At 53.7% G+C, this 21599-nt stretch overlaps 1 protein-coding gene across 2 annotated transcripts; it reads right to left on the bottom strand.

The window, feature by feature from the left end:
* Positions 1 to 431: 431 nt before the first annotated feature.
* Positions 432 to 20920, bottom strand: LOC123351807 (IgGFc-binding protein-like). 2 transcript variants are annotated; one of them, XM_044991456.1, is made up of 13 exons: positions 20808 to 20920; positions 18430 to 18480; positions 16257 to 17492; positions 15701 to 16026; positions 14313 to 14889; positions 11993 to 12585; positions 9969 to 10488; positions 8748 to 9316; positions 7540 to 8083; positions 5937 to 6136; positions 3593 to 3970; positions 2811 to 3100; positions 432 to 557 (listed from the first exon to the last, which is right to left on the bottom strand). In XM_044991456.1, exons 1-13 carry the CDS (start codon positions 20896 to 20898, stop codon positions 497 to 499), a joined length of 5436 nt encoding a protein of 1811 aa, XP_044847391.1. In that variant the 5' UTR covers positions 20899 to 20920; the 3' UTR covers positions 432 to 496. The 2 variants fall into 2 exon arrangements, with proteins under 2 accessions (XP_044847391.1, XP_044847392.1); XM_044991457.1 differs by having other exon boundaries at positions 448 to 554.
* Positions 20921 to 21599: the final 679 nt, after the last annotated feature.

Here is a 21599-nt window from a genome sequence, read left to right as displayed (position 1 = left end):
CCCTAGACGTGTTTGACAGAGGCTCATTACTAGTCAGAGAGGCTGGAAAACCTCCACCAGCTGTATGGAGGATAGGAGGGCACTGAAGTTGAGACTCTTCAGGTGAGAGTTTCTAATCTCTGGGCAACACAGCAGAGATCACCCTTGGCATGGTACATGGACACCCCAGTTCTCTGGTGTAAATCCAGAGTGACTCCATTAGAGTCAGTGTAAAGCTGGATGAGTCCCCTAAGATCTAGTTCACAGCATGTGACAGGCTTGGCGAGCACTATATATGGACCTGAACATGCCTCAAAGTCAGGGCTGCCCCCAGTGTGAGGGATATTGTGCTGGGTGGCATCTGTTATCTGTGTTCATGAATCATTCACTATTTCCTTGTATTAGGTCCTTATTGACAACACGGCCCTGACACCTGAAGGTGACAGAGGAATAGACAAGGGACCAGACTGTTCCAAGAGATTTCAGCTTTATTTTGTTACATTTGAACACTGAAGTCTTAGTCTGCAGCTCCGAGCCTCTGATCTGGACTGGACCCTCCAGTTAGGATTCTGCCACTGCTGGGATGGACAAACAAAAATATAGATCAGTGGAGAGCAGTAGGTCTGACGTGGCTGGAACAAGTGGCCTCAGGGAGGTGCCATAGCAGGTCAGTTGAGTCCCCATGCAAGTGGAAGCTTTTCTTATGCCTGCATTTGGAGCATGGCTCTAGTCCCAGTGCAATTTAGTTGCAGTCAGGATCATATTCTGTGTAGCCAAATTTCAAGGAGCACCACACCTAGCAGCCCCCCCCCCATCCCATGAGAATTAAATAGAACCCAGGAATTCTGATGCCCAGTGCCCTCACCCATCCCCCTGGTTCCAACCCACTCCCCTCCCAGAATAGGAGATAGAACCCTGGAGTCCTGGCTCCCAGATCCTTCCCTCCCCCTGTGCCCTACCCACTAGACCCTTCTACCAAGAGGAGGGGTAGGAACTAGTGGTAATGCCCTTTCAAGGCTGATGTGGAGGGCATTACACAGCAAGTTAACCAGGCACCAGTTGGTATTGGGTTGGGGTTGCAGGTCTCAGCTCCAGCTGTAGACACACGAGCCTGGGTCAGGGAGGAAGCCAGCAGCCAAGTGGTCCATATTTATATAGCAGAGGGCAACACCCTCATCTAGTGGCTGGTCCACAGAGCCAGCTGGAGAAGTTGCTTCATAGATTTAAGGCCAGGAGGGACCATGATGGCCCATCCAGTCTGAGCACCTGCATGGCACAGTCCAGATATCAGGCAGGGATCCTGTGCCCAGACCATAGCTTCTTAGGAAGGAGAAAGCCTAATGCACAGCTACAAACCAGGGAGTTACTGCGAGGTGGGTGCACTGCTGACAAGAAGCTGGGTGTAAACAGGTCACAAATTGAATCTGGCCCAATGTGATGCAGTTGTAAACAAGGCTAATATCATTCGAGGGTGTATTAACAGGAGGGTTGTAAGACAGACTGGGAGGTCACGGTCCTGCTCTGCTCAGCCAGAGTACTGTGTCCAGTTCTGGGCACCATGCTCCAGGAAAGAGGGAGCCAAACTGGACAGAGACCAGAGGAGAGCAACAAAGATCAAAGGATTGGAAAACCTGACCTATGAGGAAAGGTTAAAACTGCACATGTTTAGTCTTGAGACAAGACTGAGTGGGGACCGGAGAACACAGCTGAAGGACAGTGATCAATTGGTCTCCATGGCCACTGAGAGTAGGACAAGCAGTAATGGGGACTTGAATAAAAATCTCCCTTCCTGCAAATAGTTAAGGAAACAAAAATTTAATTCTAAGGCAAGTTGGAAGCCTATTCCAGAGCTTAAGGGAGGTTGTGGGATCGCTGCCTTTGGAGGTTTAAGGACAGGTTAGACTGGGGAGGGCAAACTACGGCCTGGATCCAGCCCATCAGGGCTTTCAATCCTGTCCACGGGATTGCCAGCCCTGGGGTGCAGCAGGGGAAAGACAGGCTCCCTGTCTGCTCTGGCCCTGCTCCTGGTCCCTGCGGCTCCTAGGGGAGGGCAGAGGGCTCTGTGCATTGCCTCCACCTGCAGACACCGCCCCCCACAGCTTCCATTAGCTGGGAACAGGAAATTGCAGCCAATGGGAGCGATACCCACCGGCAAGGGCAGCGTGTGGCGGAGCTGCCTGCCCCAACCCACCACCAGGAGCCCTGCTGGACATGCTGGCCACTTCCGGAAGCGGCGCAGGGCCAGGATAAGCAGGGAGCCTGCCTTAGCCCTGCTGCCACCCCAGAGCTGCTCAGGTAAGTGGTGCTGGGCTGGAGCCTGCACCCCAAACCCCTGCCTTGAGCCCCCTTCCATACCCCAACCCCTGCCCCAAGCCCCCTCCCACACTCCCTTTTGCACTCCAACCCCCTGCCCAGCCCTACATTCATTGCCCTGCATACAATTTCCCCACCCAGATGTGGCTCTTGGGACAAAAAAAAAAGTTTGCCCAGCCCTGGGTTAGGCAAACCTGCCAGGGATGGTCTAGGTTTACTTGGTCCTACCTCAGTGCAGGGGCTGGACTGGGTGACCTCTTGGTCTCTTCCTGCCCTGTATTTCTAGGTTATCCTCACACTCCTGTGGAGATGGGGTAATAGCAGTGCCCCATCTGTACCACGGAGCACCAACACAGAAACTAAGGGACTTGCCCAAAGTCACATGGAGCTTGTGGTAGAGCTGGGGAATTGAACCTGGGTCTGAAGACAGCCATCCTGCCTCTATAAGTAGCTTGTATAGCAGCCCTCTGTCATCCCCTCCCCAGAAGGGATGGGTCACCCTGTTAGCTAGGACTTACCATGAAGAGGAGAAGTCCTCAGCTACCCAGGAAGCCAGGACCTCCTGGGTGTTGGAGGCTGGTGTCCCTCCACGTGTCATCAAGTCATCCATGCTATCACCATTGAAGTTCCCACAAGCGCCACAGAGCTGAGCAGCATACAACCCATTTGCAATCACCTCCAGCACCCCAGTGGCATTGAGATGGACCTCCACTTTTTCCAGCCACTGGACCACAATGCCCTGCTGGGACCTGGTTAGAGACAGCTCAGCATCGATGCTGGTGGGTAGTGAGACCTCTTGGCCATTGACCTAACGGGGTAAGGAGAAGGAACAGATTAGAAGGTGGTTGCTCAGCTCTGGTCTCTAGAGTGTCGTAAGATGCCTTAGCATAGGGGGCTGGATTTGGGTCCCTTCCAGTGCTTCACTTCTGATTCTCTAGATGTTGGCTGCTGTTGAGTTGCTTGCACCTTTGGAGACCAGATACCACAGTAAGTGGGCCCCTGGCCTGGTCTACCTCCCCAGTGACCTTGGTTCTCATGTATGAGATCTTCCCTCACCATTCAGGTGAGCAGCTCATGCAGTAATTTTCATGTGGCTAGAGATGGCCTGCTAGTGTACTATTGCCTTCTACTGGCTGGAAAAAGCTGTCCAGCCATGTTTCATAATCCCTATAGTGCAGGGAGCCAGGTGATTTTCCTGATGCTAGAGTGGCTTGATCTGTGTGTTTGGGATAAAGGCAATCCTAAACTACATCCCCATGGATCAAAGAGATCTAACCTGCCCTGTTGAGGCAGTCCTTACCCAGGCCTTGCCCTCTGTGTCAATGGCAATGAAGACCGCACTGAGGAACATGTACACTGTGGCCACATGTCTGGCATCTGGCTGGCACTGCCAGCTCTCCAACACGATCCTGAACCAGCCTGTGGTGTTCTGCTCGCAGATCCTGCTCACATCATGGGCTCCACTGGTCGGGGCTGCTCCGGACAAGCCATCGAAGGTAGAGAGGAGCTGCCCGGGGGCCACCAGGCAGGGATGCCACTCCGCATAGCAGCCTCGCACACCATTCCTCAGTCTGCAGGGCTTCCCGCTTGGGCACCGGTGAGGGGTGCAGGTCAGATTCCCTGAGGGCAGGCAGATGCACTGCAGGTTGCAGGAGGCAGAGAGGAGCGATTCTCCCAGCTGGAGAGAAGGGGACAGTGGTAGTGGAGGGAATTGAAGGCAGGCTAGTGCCATCTGTGCCAGCTACCTGCAGAGAGACCTAGTGCCAACCCAGGCAGAGCTAGCATAGCCTGTTGGGTTAGAGGGTTGCCTTTAACCCCCATCTCCAGCAGGGCTGGCTTTGCCTAGAGCTATGCTAGGAGAGAAAACAGGCCAACACACCATTGCTTGGCTCCAGTCTGGGATCCTGAGGCCAGAAGGCAGCATCAGTTTCACCCACATGCCCTGGTCTTGGGCCCAACAACTGCAGTTAGACCAAAGTGAGTCAGTCCTCAGGAGGAGTGTGCACGCCACATGCAGAAGGCACCTCTGTTTCTCCTGTTGCCAGTGCCCAGGAGATCCCAGGAGGATGTGCGCCCCTGGGGGCAGAGCAGGATGCTAGCTGTGTACTGAGCTGTTGTAGTTAAAGAGGCGCCATTGGAAGGCGGTGGGATAACTCAGTGGTTTGAGCATTGGCCTGCTAAGCCCAGCGTTGAGAGTTCAATCCTTGAGGGGGCCATTTAGGGAACTGGGGTAACACCCCCCCCCACCTGTCTGGGGATTTGTCCTGCTTTGAGCAGGGGGTTGGACTAGATACCTCCTGAGGTCCCTTCCAACCCTGATATTCTATGATCTACAATGGAGAGTCTGGACCCAAGTCCCATTCTTCACACAGGCCTGCTCTAAACCTAGCTGAGAGGCTGACTAGGGGGTTATGGGGGGGGGGTTGGAGCAAGGACTCCTGGGTTCTATCCCTAGGTCTCACTTACAAAATTCTCCATAGCCATCCTTGGGCAAGCTGCTTCCCTTCCATGCCTCATCTCTAAAATGGTGAAGCTTAACTACTTAATGGGGCTGTTGAGGCTAGCGTCTCAATAGATAAAATCTTCTAGCTTGTCAGCTTAGCCCAGCATCTCAAGAGCATTTTCCTTCATGAAAGGCTGGGTAGCTTTGGGAAGCTGTTCCAGAACCTCACTCTGATCAGCAACCTTCTCATTCCATGCCCAAACGGACTCCTGGCCCAAGAACAATGAGGCTTAACTGGCCAACGTTAATGAAATGTTGGCCAGTTCTCCCTGCCTGGCCTTCCCCACTGCCGTATGTATAGGCAGCAGTCAGATTCCCCTCTCAGCAAGCGTCTGGCCAAACAAACCAAGCCTTCTCGCTATCCCCCTATAGTCCTTCTCTGCACCCCACCCCCGTCTGAATGCATCTCTCGAGAGTGTGGGAACCAGAATGGTGCACTGTATTCTACATGCCATTGTCCAAGGCACTGATAAGACCAATCTATAGAAATAGATCCCAGCCATAGCATTTATTATAGAAGAGATCCTGCTGTTTAGCCTTTTCTATTCCCTTCCTCTCCTGTTAAAGCTAGTGAGGTCACTCTTCTGTTCTCTCCCACCCCATACTTCAGTAGTGGCTGCTACTTGAGGAGTTTGGGGAGCAATAGTTGCTGTCAGGTTTTCCAGGTCCTATTGGTAGGAGCAATGCCTATGGGCAGCCCAACAGACCTGTGTATTTAGACTGACTAGCAGCACAATTAGGGCTGGTTGGCTAATCACTCCACCTTCCATATCAGAAAATCATTTGTCAAAAAAACAAAACAAAAACCACACCCCAGATGTTCCGCAGAATTGACCAGACATTTTATCTGGGCGCAGGCTGCAGTGCCTCATGGGAGATGGAGTCCCAGTCCCACCAGTTGCACTACGTCTCCCATGAGGCACCCACAGGTGGCCCCAGATTGAAGTCAGCTCAAACACTGATGTTCCCAGAGTCATTCTGGCACTTCCTGTTTCCATGGAAGAGGTTGGTGGTTTTGGCCTCATCCAGCTTTTCCCATAGGATGAAGAGCACCATCAGCTCCCTCTCAGATGCCCAGCTGCAGCTCTGGGAAAGGCTGGGACACTGCCCCCACGGTGACAGCGCCATGTTTGTTCCCTACCTTGTAGGCGGTGCCGTTGCTGTAGCAGCTGCAGCTTCCCGGCCTTACGCAGGCCTGGCCGTCCCAGTAGTAGCCCTCGTGGCACTCACAGCCTTCCATGCAGCCCCGCTGACACGGGACCCCAGCCTCCTTCGCCAGACAGGCCGCAGAGCATGGGTCCATGCACAGAGCATAGTGGCTGTTCTCAGGGCAGTCCAGGGCTAGGCGGAAGAAGCCAGAGGTACATCAGTCTGCAACTCTAGTGTACCAGGACATGCCACTGTACTGACTTCACCTGCTCCAGCCACAGGACTCTCCCTCCAGAGCTAGGAACAGAACCCAGGAGCCCAGGCCCCCAGCTCCCACTCCCTGCCTACAGCTGGACATAGGACCCAGGAGTCCTGACACCCAGCTCCAACTACTAGGCAGCACTGTTAGCACCTACATTCATAACACCCAGCTCTTCTATAGCTCTGTTCATCCACAGATGTCAGTCACTTCACAAAACAGGTCATGATCCCCATTGTACAGATGGGGAAACTGAGGCAGAGAAGAGCTATACCTGCCCAGCATCATTTGGCAAGTCAGTGACAGAGCTGGGAATAGGTCTTGGGTCTCCTGCATCCCAGAGCCCTATCCACTAGGCCACACTGCCACCCTTTTGGTGGTGCCTCACTGCCCAGGTTACTGGTGTGATATCAAGTGAATCCTTGCCAGCCTGAGCCAATAAATGCTTCTTCTACACTGTAGGAGGATTCTCTACACCAGAGTCTTTACTAGAGCGATCTCAAAGCCAGTTCTCCCCTGCATGGACAAGTGTTGATCTAATCAACTTCAGAAAAAAGTTACATTTAAAAAAAAATCCCCTATAGTTCAATTTGGCTTTTGTGTTTTGTTGGACAGGAGACAGTTCTGATCAAGGCAGAAGCTTTGTGAAAGTGAACACTCAGGCCCCATATTTTTGATGCACATTTGACTGGCTCCATACAGGCATGTCTAGACTACAAAATTAAAAGTGGACCAACTTGCTGGTACAGCTGCATTTACATGAGTGGCTTCTTCCAATGTTGGAAGAAGGGATCACACCTCTTCACACCCCTGACACAGCTACACCTACACTTAACATGGCATCAGCACAGCTGCGGTGCTTTTATGAGGACTATGCTGATAGGAGAATGCTCCATCACTGTAGTTAATCCTCCTCCATGAGAGGCAGTAGCTATGTTGACAGAGAGGCTCCTGCTGTCTATATAGGGTATAAAAAATCCACAGAGTAACATACTTCTGTTATAAGCCAGTAGCATAAGCCAGACCTTAGCCATGGCCTAATTCAGGAGGAGTTTAGAACATGTCACACCTTGTCTAGGTGAGCCGCAGAGGCCGTGTCTACACAGGTAAGCAATAGGGCTTGAACCCTGTGTCTCAGCTGGACTCAGGCTTGAGCCAGACTTGAAACCCTGGGCTTACAATGCTGTGTAGCACCATACCCAGAGATGGGACCTTCCTTTAGTCCTTGCCTGGGGAGAGGCCTCGCTGGTTCTGATCCGGCCGAGGAAGGGTTCCACTAACCCATTCCCTTTTGCCCACCCACCATCTAGTCCAGGGAAGGGGAGGGTGAACTCACAGCAGGAAGCCAGGTCCCTCCAGTGGCCAATTGCAACCCCGGCAGCTTGGCACATGGTTGCGTAGCTGGCCATCACACCGCAGCGTATGGCTGTGCTGTTCCCCAGGCAGACATCAGAGAGGCAGCTGTTGACGTAGGCCGTGGGCTCAACAGCAGAGTGGCAACTGCTGAATGGGCCGTCCCTGGACAGCAGGTGGCGGCAACGTTGGCTTTCATGGCTGGAGCATGGGGGCTGCCAGCCCTCCCCTTCTGTGTAGCAGTCCTGTCCCACGCCAGCTCTCCAAGCAGAGGCAAAGGCAGATGCATTGGGGGAGACCGAGCCATCCAGCAGTGTGAAGTCATCACTTGACACACCATTGTAATCGCCACAGAGACCAGCCATGTGCCCCTGGTAAGGTCCCGGGATGCTGATCATTACAAGCGAGGCCCCATCATAGGCAACCTGGAGGCCGAAGTCAGTCTCCAGGCGGAGAATTCTGCCGTGCAGGAAGATGTGCACTGAGCCATTCAGATCCAGGGGCAGATAGCCCCACACGCCATCCACCTGGGGAGGAACAGGCACCGGTGCTCAGCAAGGCCATGGGCTATAAAAACCTCAACCCTCAGGTCACCAGCAGGGTCCAAATCTGAACTTTGGCACAGGCTGACCACTCGAGCTAGCAGGGGGCAGCTGTTCTTTGTGGGAGCAGCCACTATGAGCTATGGACATAGGCCCTAGTACTTGTGGTTGCCTTGGCCATCTCCTTGCTAGCCAAGGGTGTGGGGGGGAATATCAGTCTCTTCCCCCCCTCTCCCCAACATTATCTACAAGCTTCGCTGGTGGGAAGCCTCCTGCACCAGGTTTTGCAAACCCTCACTTCCTAGGCCTTCTGCTCCATCAGTTTTGTGGGGAGGGCATGCATTGGAGTGCTGGTATCTCAGCTAGGAATTAACCCCATTTTAGTGAGGGGGAACCCTGAGTCCCAGAGGGCTCAAGCTCATTTCAGGGACCAGGCTGGAATTCCCACCCCCACAAGCTTGGGATAATCAGCCCATGCTCCCTTCCTGGAGTGGGACCCAGGAGTCCAATACCCTGTTCTGGCAGCAGCTCCCAGTCCCTTCCCAGACCAGGAAGAGAACCCAGGAATCCTGATCCCCTGCTCCAAGCCACTAGCCCCCACTTCCATCCAAACCAGCATCAGAGCCCACATGACATGCTTGTTACTCACCTGGATGGCTGCAGTGCCCTGGGACAAGGTAAGTCTATGGCCATAGACCCTGACCTCTGGCCACGTCTCCTGGTTAGCTCCTCTCAGCAGCCAGACAGCAAAGCTGGTCAGGTTACCTCCGGCCTGCGTCTCAGCCAGGACATGGCTGCAGTTCCCCCGGAGGATGAACGCTGTCTGGTCAAAGGAGATGTAGTTGCTCCTGCCAAAGGCTGAGCAGGTCCTGAAGAGGGCAGGGTAGCAGCTTCGCACTCCTGCCTGGATGCTGCACTCCTCATGGGCCCTGCAGCTGTGGGGCTGGCATGCCACCCTCCCAGGGGCCTGGCAGCTGCACCTCTCCTCGCAGGCTGCTGTGTAGAAGGAGCTGCCCAGTGGCCAGTACAGTTCCTGGTGCAGGCAACCACAGCCTGCTGGGGGTACACACTGGTCCCCACTGAGCACATGGCCTGGGGTGCACTGACAGCCCTCCTGGCATGGCAGTGGGCAGGGTTGTGGGAGGGAGATATTGCAGCAGGTGGCAGGGCATGCCGGGGCACAGGGGTCATAGCGACTGTTTGGAGGGCAGTTGGGACCTGCAGGAAAGAGAGGCAGAGGGTTGGGTGAAGTCCACCCCAATAGCTTCAAGGATGCTGCCTGACCATCCCACCATGGGTAGGGACTGAGCCCAGGGCCTTTGACACTGGAGCCAGAGGGGCAACTGTTATCCCCACCCCCAGTCTCTTGTATGGCCAACAGCATCCCCCTGTAGCCACCGTGCCACCCTCTTCCAGCACTGGAGGGATCCACTGGTGTCAGGGGAGGTGGCTCTCTCGGGCTTCACCACCCCGTTGGGGGGCCTGCAGAGAAGAGCCACGGTTATCTAGGTGGATATTGCTCAGACCCCTGTTCTTATCTCCAAAGAGGAGCATTGCCCCTCCCCCCAAAAAATGTACAGAGGCAGAGGCAGATCTGGGCTTGCCACTGATCCACCCATGTTCCCATCTGTTGTGCAATAACAGCACAGCTGGGAGGTGGATGCAGTGATCAGAACCTATATAATGGAGGGGAAGTCTGGATTCTATCCTCTTCCTGCTCCAGCCAGCCCATCACTTTCATGCTGTCATGTAGGTGGGAGACCCTGGGCCACCCACTAACTGCCCAGCAACAAAATCCAGGCATCCTGGCTCCCAGCCCCTCTGCTCTACCCACCAGACCCCACACCCAGGTCCAGCTGTTCTCACTTACTGCAGAAGCTCCCGTTTCTCCACAGCCCGACAGGAACCCGAGCTTCTTGACAGGCGGCTGCATAAGCTGCCAGAGCACGACACAGAACAGTCTCATTCCCCTGGTGGGAGCAGAGGTCAGAGATGCAGGCCTGGAAATACCCGCTGGGGTCTATGGTGCTGTGGCACCACATGAAGGGCCCGTTCTCAGCCATCATCATGCCACAGCGGTCCCTGGCCCTGTATCTCTGAGCCCCTTTGCAAGCAGTGCAGTTCCCATAGCACATGGCAGGGCCACACTCGGGGGCAGTGCCTTGCATGCCTCCAACTCCTGAGGCTGCTCCTCCGCTCCCAGACACGTTGCTGCACAGGCCACACACCCCGGCAACGTGGGCAGCAGGGAGGCTGAGCCGGAGCCGACTGTCCCAGTCGAAAGCAACTGTGAGGCCAAAGTCTGTCTTCACCAGCACATCCCAGCTGGTGCAGAAGACCACAAGCTGGTTCTTCAGGATATAGGGCAGGTGGACCAATATCCCATCCACCTGGAAGGTCAGAGGGACATGGTTAGCTGCAGGGGTTGGGAGCAGAGGAATTCTGTTTGAAGGGCTTTTTCCTGCTTGTTGTAGGCCCCTTGCTTAGGACTAGCATCCACCAGGGCACCTCTCCAGCTGCCTAAAAACCAGTCCTGTTTTGGTCCTCTAAGCCAGTTTTCTAGCATTTGCTGCCTGTGAAAAGTCAATGGTTTTTCTTCATTCTGATTTGGAATCAGACATTTTGAAGTTGCTCAGAATGGGTGAGCCTTTTCCTGCACGACTCTAGCCAAGGCAATAAGGAGGTGCCTGCAGGAGGCTTTGCCACTATTAGACAGCAGCATGTCGGGCCAGCTGCCTGCACACAAATATGGGGACTGTGGCTGGAAGCCAGCCACACACAATGGAAATGAAGGTACAGATCTTAGAATGGCTTCCCCTGTAGGTGAAATTTGATTGCAATGTTCAAAAGCGGTCTCTCACCAACAGAAGTTGGTCTAAAAGATTACCTTACCCGTCATCACATGGAGACTAAAAACCAAGATTTGGAACAGACTAGGTGGGTGAGGTAATATTTTATTGGACCAACTTCTGTTGGAGAGCTCTGAAGCTCAAAAGTGTGTCTCAGGTCTGGAGAAGGTAATCAGTGTCCAGCCAAGACGTGTGGTGGGATAGACATGTGAACCCCTTGTGCTTAAGTGTTGTAGGAAGGCACTTAACCTCTGCAGTTGTAGGACAATGGAGGATTAGCAGGCAGCAGGGTGAATTTTAAGATTAATAGGCCATAAACCCCTCTGTCTGCCAAGTCCATGGTGTTTAGCATCCAGCTGAATTATGGATTTAAGTTCCCAGGCTTGTCCCACCTTGTATTTAGCTTGGACACTCTGGTTACTGTCCCCAGAAGTGAAGTGCAACAGCTTGTCCCTTCCACCAAACAGAAGCTGAGCCAGTAAGAGCTATTACCTCACCTGACAAACAAAACCAAGACCTGATCCAGCCTAATAACTTGATGCAGGAATGACTGAGAAACTGGCTTAGGTTTGACGTCAGACCAGGTTAGCTGTGTTCCCTCCTGAATTTTAAGGCCAGAGCAGCCAGATGGGTTGTAGGTTTATGGAGTTCTTAAAACTGGATTAAGGTAGAGATTCTGTAGGAACTGGGATGAGTCACAGCTCTAGTGACAAGATCAGCTGCTCAGCTTTCGTTGAAGGAGCTTTTTTGAGGACTAATCAGAACATATGTCCTCACCCAGAGGTTATGAAAAAACCTACAATACAGCCCACACCCCACAAGCAAACATTTCAGGTTTAGTCAAAAGTTGACTTTTTGGCTGTCAACTTTCCCATTAGATTCAACTTCTATAGAAAAGATTGTAAGGTTGAAGTTGATTTTGACAAGGAATGTTTTGATCCACCTGTCTTGCAGGAAGGTTGTTTTCATTCCATTCCAAAACTCTAGAGTCAATTCCTGCCCATCCTCCCCAGTGGGAAATCCAGTTTCTGCCTTATCTACTCACCAGGACTGCCCTGCTCTGCTGCTTGCTCAGGGAGATAACCTTATCATACACCCCAATCTCAACAGACTTGGTGGCAGTGCCAAGTGGGCTCATGCCGGAGTGGATTTGGATGTAGAACGGGACCATGCCGGAGAAGACATCATCAGAACAGGACCCAGCCAACTGGTAGCTGCAACTACCCTGGTATTGAAAGCTGTGCCCATCAAAAGTGATGTAGTGATAGTCCCCGTAAGCCAGGCAAGATAGATAAGGAAGAGGATGACAGTCCCATGCCCCATCCACCAGCTGGCAGCTCTCCTGTGCTCCACAGCTGGCATTGTGGCATTCCATCTCCCCTGTGTCCTCATGGCAGGTGCAGATGCTCTGGCAAAACTCCCCCCAGATCTTTCCTGCCTCCAGAAAACGTCCCTCTAGGGCACAGCCACACTCTCCATGGGGGACACAGGCTGCAGCACGCTGGACAAAGCCATTCAGGCAGATGCAGGTCTCCTGGCAGGGGGCAGGACACTTGTCTGGGGCAGAGAGATTGGAACATGCTGCTGGACAGGCAGAGGCGCAGGTCTGGAGGCGGCTGTGTGCGGGGCACTGGAGCACTGAAACGAGAGAGGACAAGGCAGTTGGAAGAGGAAGAGAAGAGGCAACAGCCATCAGCTGCTAGTAGGAAATGGCCTTGTCTAGCAGAGATCACCTCTCCCAGCTTGTGGGGTTCAGATGGTGAGAAGTTAGGGACACCACATCTCCTACAGGGCTAGAACTGAGCCTTTGACAGCACAGGCCTCTAATGTGCTATAGAGCAACTCCATTCTCTCCTTGCTCTCCATTCTCCAGTCCCAGAGGGTTCATGTACTGATTCTCCAGCACCCTCTTCCCCCCCCCCGGTCACTCCCCCCCAGGTATTCACAGAAGTATAGGCCTGCCCTTGTTTGACAGCCAATCAATTGTGAGATCCACATAGTCACCATGCTGCTTACACAGGTCAGCTGAGTTTCCCAGGCAAGAACAGCCAGATCCTCCTGCCTGAGCAGCAGAGGCCCCACCACTTCAGCTAGAGCAGAGGTCACCCACAATCTAGACCCACAATCAAGCTGCTCCATTTCAACCCACTTCACTAGCTGGCAGCCTACCCAGGGTTATCCCCAGATGGGAGCAGAGAGAGGGCCAGCCTGTGGTCACCCAGCAAAGTGGAACCAGGGATAGAACCCTGCTCCCAGCAGGGAGGCTGGTTCACACTCCCACCTGTAGGAGGATTTAAATTTCACATGGGACAAGAGACATCTGGGTTTAGTCATCCCCTTAAGGCAATACCAATTTTGCATCCCAGTGGAGTGGGGCTGACAGGACACCAGCCATTACTGGCTGAGAGAGAGAGAGAAGACAGCTGGGAGCCTGGACTCCTGGGTTCCATCCCCAGCTCTGGGAGGGGTGTGGGAGCTAGTGGGTTACAAGGGGGGCCCCCATGGCTGGAAACCAACATTTCTAGTTTCTAACCCTGGTTCTGGAAAAGGGGTAGGGTCTAGCACAGGGGTGGGCAAACCACAGCCCACGGGCTGGATCCAGCCCACCAGCCATTTTAATCTGGCCCTCGAGCTCCTGCTGGGGAGTGGGGTCTGGGGCTTGCCCAGCTCCAATGCTTCAGCTGGGGAGTAGGGTTGGGGGCTGCTCCACGCAGCTCCCGGAAGCAGCAGCATGACCCCACTCCAGCTCCTACATGTAGGGGCAGCCAAAGGGCTCCACTCTGCGTGCTGCCCCGACAGCTCCCATTGGCTGCAGTTCCTGGCCAATGGGAGCTGTGGGGGAAGTGCCTGTGAAATGGGGCAGCATGCAGAGCCGCCTGGCTGCACCTCCGTGTACGAGCTGGAGAAGGGGCATGTTGCTGCTTCTGGGAGCCACTTGAGGAAAGCACCACCCAGAGCCTGCACCCCTGAGCCTCTCCTTGTGCCCCAACCCTAATCTCCCTCCTGCCATCCAAACCCCTTGGTCCCAGCCCAGAGCCCCCTCCTGTACCCAAACTCCTCATCTCTAGCCCCACCCTGGAGCCTGCACCTCCAAGCAGAGCCCTCACCCCCTCCTGCTCCCAAAGTTGGGGTTGAGATACATTCATGACCTGCCATACAATTTCTATTCCCAGATGTGGCCCTCAGCTCCCTTCCCCCCCCCCAAAAAAAGTTTGTCCACCCCTGGTCTAGCAGTTGATCCAGGACTCCTGGCACTTTGATGGAGGCGCTCCAGGCTCAGTGGGCTCCCTGGGTAGCAGGTGTTATGGGAGTGTAGCATATTGCCAGCTGCTGGCAATGAGTCTTCACACACTCGGGATACTCACTGCAGTGCGATGCCTCCCGCCAGCCATCCAGGGTGACTCCCTCAGCCTGGCACACAGCAGCATAGGCTGCCAGAGCTGGGCACAGGGACTTCTGGGCTCCATCACTCATGCACAGGTCATACAGGCAGCTTTCATAGAACTCCTGGGGGGGAACCACCAGATGGCAGGGGCCAAAGGGTCCCTCTGTAGCTCTAACTATGCCACACAACTCCTGGCCTCCAAGCAGAGTGGAGACATTGGTAGAGAGGCAGCTACGGCATCGCCCCATGCATTTGCTCCAGCAGGGCCGCTCTTTCCCACCAGGGACCCTCCAGGTGTTGCCAAAGGCAACAGCATCTGGAGCCTGAGTGCCCCCTGGTGTAACTAAGTCATCACTGGCATTGCCATTGCTGTTCCCACACATGCCCTGGACCAGCCCGTGGTAGCTGCTGGGGATGCCGATGGTTATGTGGTGCGGCTGACTGAGGAGGACTCGCAAGCCAAAGCTTGTCTTGAGAACACTGGACTCGCCGTGCTGGGAGACCTGGACCTTCCCTCCTTCCACGGAGACAGGCAGGGGCTGACGCTGGTGGTTGACCTAAGGACAGCAAAAGCCGAGCAGTCAGGAGGTGTCATGGAACTCTGGAAGGACTCCCACCATCAGCCGCACTGGTACTGGGGTGGGGTCTCAGCTCATCCAGTATCAGCTGACCCAATCCATGAAAGCCCAGTCCCTCCCCAGCGCAGGGGAGCCTGGGACATGGATACTTGGCATTAGGGATGCTGAGAGTCAGGGCCATGTACCCACCTCGAGAGCCCAGCATGAGGGGGAACCCCCTGGTGCTGGACAAGCAGCTGGGTAGTTGGTCTACAGTGGGAGGACCATAGGGTGCAGATCAGCCCCAGCTGCCACCAGCTCAGAAGTGCAATGCTCAGACCCAGTAGGTCCAGAAAGGGTAGGGTGACCAGACAGCAAATGTGAAAAATTGGGACAGAGGGTGGGGGTAATAGGAGCCTAAATAAGAAAGAGACCCAAAAATCAGGACTGTCCCTATAAAATTGGGACATCTAGTCACCCTAAAAAAGGGACCGGAGCTCTTGCAGAGATGCCCCTGTATCTGCTTGCACAGGTGGTGCTGCCTTCACAGCAAGGTATGCAACAGCACCCCACCCCTCTAGTGGGACACTGGGATCTGTCCTGAGGGGAGAGCACCATCTGCCAAGCTTCCCCCGCCCCACGTTGCAGCATGCACCCCCCCCCCCAGCACCATGTCAGTACTGACAAGGGGAGAGCAGCCCCACCCTGCAGAACCTGAAGTGGGCTTGATTTCTCCCATCTAAAACCTAGCCAAGCCCAGCATCCCCTGTGCAGCAGAGTTGCCAGCCCTGTGCACCCCTGGAGAACTCACCCAGGCATGACTTGCATCCAGCCCCATTAGCTCAACCACAAGCTCATCATCAGGCAGTTCCAGCATCACCAGGGACGGCAGGCCAGCCAAGCCCTTCCGGGCAGTCACAGTGAAAGCTGGTAGCCTCTGGCTGAGTCCATCTGTCCGGACCAAGATGACTGTGCAGCGCCCAGGGAACTCGTAGCTCTGCCCATCAAATGTGCGGTAGTGGGAGTGGCCGGAGACCCAACAAGTTCTGCTGGAGGTTGCATAACAGAATGCTTCACCACTGGTCACCTTGCATCTCTCCTCTGGTCTGCATTGCATGGAACTACAGGGACCCAAGACTAGAGGGATGAGAAGAGGGTTGAGGGATAGTGGCCCTTGTTGAACATTGATTCCTCAGTATGCTGGACACCAGGACTCCTGGGTTCTATTCCTGGCCATTACCCTGGTGTGTCTCTTGGATATTGAGCCATCTGGAGCAGAACTGATTTGGCCAAGGTCTGGACTAGATCCCAGGAGTCCAGACTCCCAGCTGCCCACCCTCCCCGCAGCAGACCCATCAGCAACCCACCTTTGTCGAGACACACTGCCGTGGAGCTGTAGCCATTCATGTGCGATATCCCCACACTGGTCAGCCCGAAGGGGGCATGGGGATGAGCCAGGATGTTGTAGCCAGAGTCTGGGGGCAGCACCATTCCAGCCCAGGAAAAGCTGGTGTTGGCAATGCTGTGCCAGTCCAATGGGGGCATCTGCTTGCCATTGAATGATAGCCCAGAGACAGCAGAGGTCAGCACGACGAGGAGAACATAGCTGGTGAAGTAGGGGTGGGAGATGGCCAGGTAGGATGTACAGTAGCTCCCAGCTGCTGGCACGTTGAGCAGGAATGGGTCAAAGGAGAAGTTGCCCAGCAGCCTGGCCCCAGTACTAAAGAAGAAGACCTGGACACCTGCTGTGCTAGTGATATACAGTGCCTGAGCCTCCCCAACCCACTGCTCTACCACGTGCCCTCTGGTCATGTTCGTGACCTGGACGTTGGCTCCCTTGTGGACAGTGACTTCCGTTTGCTGGGCTGCTGTGATGTACACCAGGTCGTAATGGGGTTGGAAGGGCAGGGGTGGCACCAGGAAGGAGCTGCCCCAGCTAGGCACTGGCAGCAACTGCTGGAAGACGTGGTTGCACTGGCTGTTCCGCTGAGCACACGTGTTGCCGGATAAGACAGCTACAGGTCTCTGTGCTACCACGCGACTGCCTGAGAGGTCATCTTTACTTTGGAGCTGCACAGCAGATAGCTCCCTCATGGAGAGACGGAGCCTGGTCCTGGCCCGGTATCGGATGTTCTCAAATATCACTGAGCCCTTCAGGTAGATGTCCACCAAGTTGGGTTGGCCATGGTTGACAATGGCCATTTCCTTGAACGCTACATCTGGCTCCCCAGATGGGGTGAAGATGTAATACTCCTGGCCCCACTCCCGCACTGGGTACAGAACAGAGGCAGCTGTCGTGTAGAGCTTGTCATTGAAGGCTACAACCGAGACCTCCTTATCTGCCACCACCAGAACCGTGTGGTTGGTCCTGGAGCTGCGTAGCATCTCTGTGTAGGAGGGAAGCTGGACGGAGACTGGTTCCCCTGGCTGGAGCAGCAGCAGCCGGCTGTGGAAGGAGGAGCTACTCACTGTGATGTCAACTGTGGTGTTAGGCGAGTAGCTGGCAATGTGCAGCTCCAGGTTGGGCAGGCCGTAGGAAGAGACAAAGTTCTGCATGAAAACAGTGACGAACTCCTTGCCCAGTGGGTCTGCCGAGCAAGGACCTGGAGGGAGATGAATCGGGTCTGTTACTGGGGTAAAGTTCCTCCCTGCCCTATACAGGGGCTTAGCAGGAAAAGAATAGAGCCTGATAGACAATGTGGGTCATTGGCAGGGTTTTGATGAGAGCTGGTGACGTTCTCAGCTAGATTGAGAAAGGGTTCTGAAATCTGACAATTTGTGTCAAATTGAACTGAAAGCTGATTTTTCTTCCTTCCCAGAAGAGGCAAAGTGTCTCATTTAACTTAAAAATTTTGCCAATTTTTAAAGCCAAAGAGGATGAAAGACCCTAGTGCTGGTCAAACTGAAAAGACAAACAGATGCTGTTTTGAGGCAACCTAAATGTTTTGACCAATTCAAATTTGAACTGGAGTTTTTTATTCCAAGTTGATTTTGATTTGAATCCAATTGGATTTCTTAGTTTGGTTCCCAAACAATAAAAAACTCTATTGACTCAACTCTATCAATTCAGGACCTAATAGCCACAACCTGGACCTCTAGGACTTAGAGGGGATTAACTCCACTAGCCAGCAGCAATAGACTGTTCACTTTTGCTGGCTCTGAGGGGGAGGCACATCGCCTTTTGCAATATGCTCCATTAGCTTAGGGGAGGCCGTGTGGCCCAGTGAATAAGGTTGAGAATCAGTTCACCTGGGTTCTCTTCCCAGTTTTGCTGGTGACCATGGGTAGAGTCACTGCCCTGTCTAAGGTTTTTATTAAGCTCAGACTGTAGCAGCAGAAATCCATGTGCTCAAAATGTAATGGTGGTTACAACCCTGTCACTGCTCAGCAGCGAGTGAAATAGGAAACGAAAGCCACCACGAGATGTTACACTGTAGGGACCATGATACAGCTGAGCAGGCCCAGGCTTGTCCTCTCCAGTGGAGGCACTAGCCCGTTCATTAGCACGCTTAGTGAGTCAGTTTCAGACCCTTTACTCACCCAATAGCAAGGCCAGGATAAGCCACAGTAACAGTCTTTTGGCTGGCACGTCTGGAAGACAAGAACATTAAATCCAGTAGGGCCAACAGCTAACGGTGTCTGTCTGTGCCACCCCATTACCATAGCACTGGGCCACCTCACCTTCCTTAGTGTCTGTATCCCCACAACACCCCCCGGGAGGCAGGGCAGTAATATTTGTACTGTTCTACAGATGGCAAAGGGAGACACAGACTGACTTGCCCAAGAAGGCAGTGGCAGATGAGGTCTGCCAAGTCTTCAACTACTGTCCTAGCCCCTGGGCCAGCCTGGATTTCTAGGCATGGCTAGCAGTTCTGGGGGACAGTTCCAAAAGAGGCACAGAAAAAACCCAAACCCCATTAAAGTCTGAAATTGGGCACCAAAAAAAACCCAAGCCTATCAAGAGAAGTTTGCCCCACCCCTTCCACTTTATTTACAGAGAGGTTTGGGGGGGCTTTGGTACAACCATCTTGCCTGCCCCCACCCACATCTGCCCTGCCAAAAGTAGTAAGGCCTCAGAGTTCAGGCACTTTGGGAAGTTCTGACTTTTGCTCCTCCTCCTATAAGCAGTCACTTCCTGGGCACAGCTGCGTCCAGAGTAACCATGGCTACTAGCATTACACAATGCACCAGGTCTTGTTAGGTACAGTAACTCCTCACTTAAAGTCATCCTGGTTAACATTGTTTTGTTGCTGATCAGTTAGGGAAGATGCTCATTTAAAGTTGTGCAATGCTCTCTTCTAACGTGCAGCCACCTGCTTTGTCCACTGCTTGCAGGAAGAGCAGCTCGTTATAGTTAGCTGGTGGGGGCTTGAACTGGCAGCCCCCTCCCTCTCCCCCTCCCATCAGCTCCCTGCTCCCCTAAGTTCCCTGCACAGCAGCCACCCAGCAGGCTACTAATTGCCAGCAGTTCAGCTGTCCCTCCCCACACTGCCATGTGCGGCTCCTGCCCTCTGCCTTGGAGCCTCCTGCTTGCTGTGCAGGGGAGGGAGAAAAAGGGGGCTAATGTCAGGGTGTCCCCCTGCTCCCCCTGTCTCCATAGAGCAGGGGGACACATGACAAAGCTCAAGACAGAGGAAGCTTCCTGGCAGCAGCTGCATCTCAGCTTGCTGATTAATTTAACAAGACAATGTACTTAAGTGCGATCAGCATACTTAAAGGGGAAATGCACATCTCTCTCACACACAGTGTGGGTCTCCCCTCCCTCCATTCATGCTGCCTTGTAGAGTGTGAGGCTACATTAACAATGAGTTAAGCCTTGAGGGCTCAGCTCAGTGCTAGTTCATCATTTAGCAGTAAGGCATTCTCTGGGAAATATCCCTCCCTCTGACTCCACCACCTCAACCAAGCTTCACAATCACCATTGCTGTGTACAGTATTCAATTGTTTAAAACTTATCGAGCATGTATATCTCTCTAGCTCATCTGGCAAAAAGAAAATTTTCCCTGGAACCTACCCCACCCCCTTTACATGAATTCTTATGGGGAAATTGGATTTGCTTAAAGTTTCATTTTTCAGGACCATAACTACAGCATTAGTGAGGAGTTACTGTACACTCCCAGCTTCCACTGCTCAGAACACAGCAAGCACCATGAGAAGGCTCACAAGTTCTTTAAAACAGGGGGTTCTCAAACTGGGGGTTGTTACACAGGGAGTCATGAGCTGTCAACCTCCACCCCAAACCCCACTTGTCCCCAGCATGTATAATGGTGTTAAATATATTAAAAAAGTGTGTTTAATTTATAAGGGGGGGTGTCACACACAGAGACTTGCAGTGTGAAAGGGGTCACCAGTAAAAAAGTTTGAGACCCACTGATTTAAAGGGATACCAGCCTAGGACATTGGGCTAGAACTCTGGAGGCCTGGGTGATCTTGGGCAAACCCCTTCCCTCAGTTCCTCCCCCGCCCCGGAGGACACCTGGAGATCAATGGGTGAAGATCCAGGTGTTATCACTCTCCCTCCCCCCCCCCCATCATAGCAGGGTCAGCACAGAAAACCCATTAGAGGGAATCCAGACCCCCTGCCTAGAGATGTTTCCCCCACGTCTGAGTGACATTTCACAGTAAGAGCCGCTGAGGGGAGAAAGGGGCAGCCATTACCATTAGCCAGAGCAGTCCCCTTCATACCACACAGCAGTTGCATCCAATCAAGTGGGCTGTAGCCCACAAAAGCTTTTGCTCAAATAAATGTGTTAGTCTCCAAGGTGCCACAAGGAGTCCTGTTCTTTTTACAGTAGTTGCTGTGTCCCACCCCCAGGGCTCTCCCAGAACAGAACCATGACAGCCCCCCCTGCCCCAGCTAGGCCCCTCACCTCCCAGGCCCATAAGCATCACAGAGTCCCCTTCCCCCCACTATTTACCTGCATAAGCTGGAAGAACCCCAGGCTGGCCCCACACAGAGCCATCCTTTACCCAAGCCCCAGGGGGCTGTATTGTCCTTCCCCAATCCATTGCTAGAGCAAGCCTGGAGCATAAAGGCCTGGGGCCTGGTCAGGGGTGTATTTAACCCTCCCCAAACACTAGCCTGATTGGCTGAATCCTGATGGGAGTGGGGTGAAGCTGGGCAGCCCAAGACCAAACAGGTGGCAGCTGGAGGCCCTTATGGCCAAGGCCCCAGGCTGATTACAGAGTGTTTTGGCCATTAGCTACGTGGAGGCAGATAGAGGCAGCCACACTTGCCCACTAGGGTCTCAGCAAAAAATCACACCCCCTTGTCCCATTGCCTAGGTATTTGTGTAACGCACAGGGGAAACTGAGGCATACACAGTACTCATGCAAAACATTACTTCCCACTGTGTCACAGGCCTGCAGGAGAAGATCAGAGGGAATGTGCAGATCTGGGTGAGATAAATCGAAACCCAAAATATTTTCATTTGGAAATGTTGCTGTTGGAGTCCAGCTGCCTCATAGAATCCTAGCGAGGTAACAGCTTTTACTGGAGCAGTCTCTGTGGAAGAAAGGGACAGAGAAAGAGCCCAAGGGAAGGGACCTTGAGAAGTCATCTCGTTCAGCCCCCCTGCCCTGAGCCAGCTCTGACGGGTCTAGGGATGTGCAAACTCTTCTGAAAACCTCCAGTGACAGGGATTCCACACCCGCCCTTGGTCCCCTGTGTGACGCTGGCAGCCCAGGGGTCAGCTCATGCCGAGGGGCCC

Source organism: Mauremys mutica, chromosome 17 (genome assembly GCF_020497125.1).
Source record: "Mauremys mutica isolate MM-2020 ecotype Southern chromosome 17, ASM2049712v1, whole genome shotgun sequence".
Lineage (NCBI taxonomy): Eukaryota > Metazoa > Chordata > Testudines > Geoemydidae > Mauremys > Mauremys mutica.
This window is presented reverse-complemented; position numbering and strand designations above follow the sequence as displayed.

Coding starts and splice junctions, on each gene's coding strand:
- LOC123351807 (XM_044991456.1), bottom strand. CDS start 20,898: ATGGATTGGGGAAGGACAATACAGCCCCCTGGGGCTTGGGTAAAGGAT. Junction 8,084..8,747: donor AGGGCACTGCAGCCATCCAG/GTGAGTAACAAG, acceptor GTTCCTCCCCAG/GTGGATGGCGTGTGGGGCTA. Junction 3,101..3,592: donor ACACAGAGGGCAAGGCCTGG/GTAAGGACTGCC, acceptor TTACCCCGTTAG/GTCAATGGCCAAGAGGTCTC.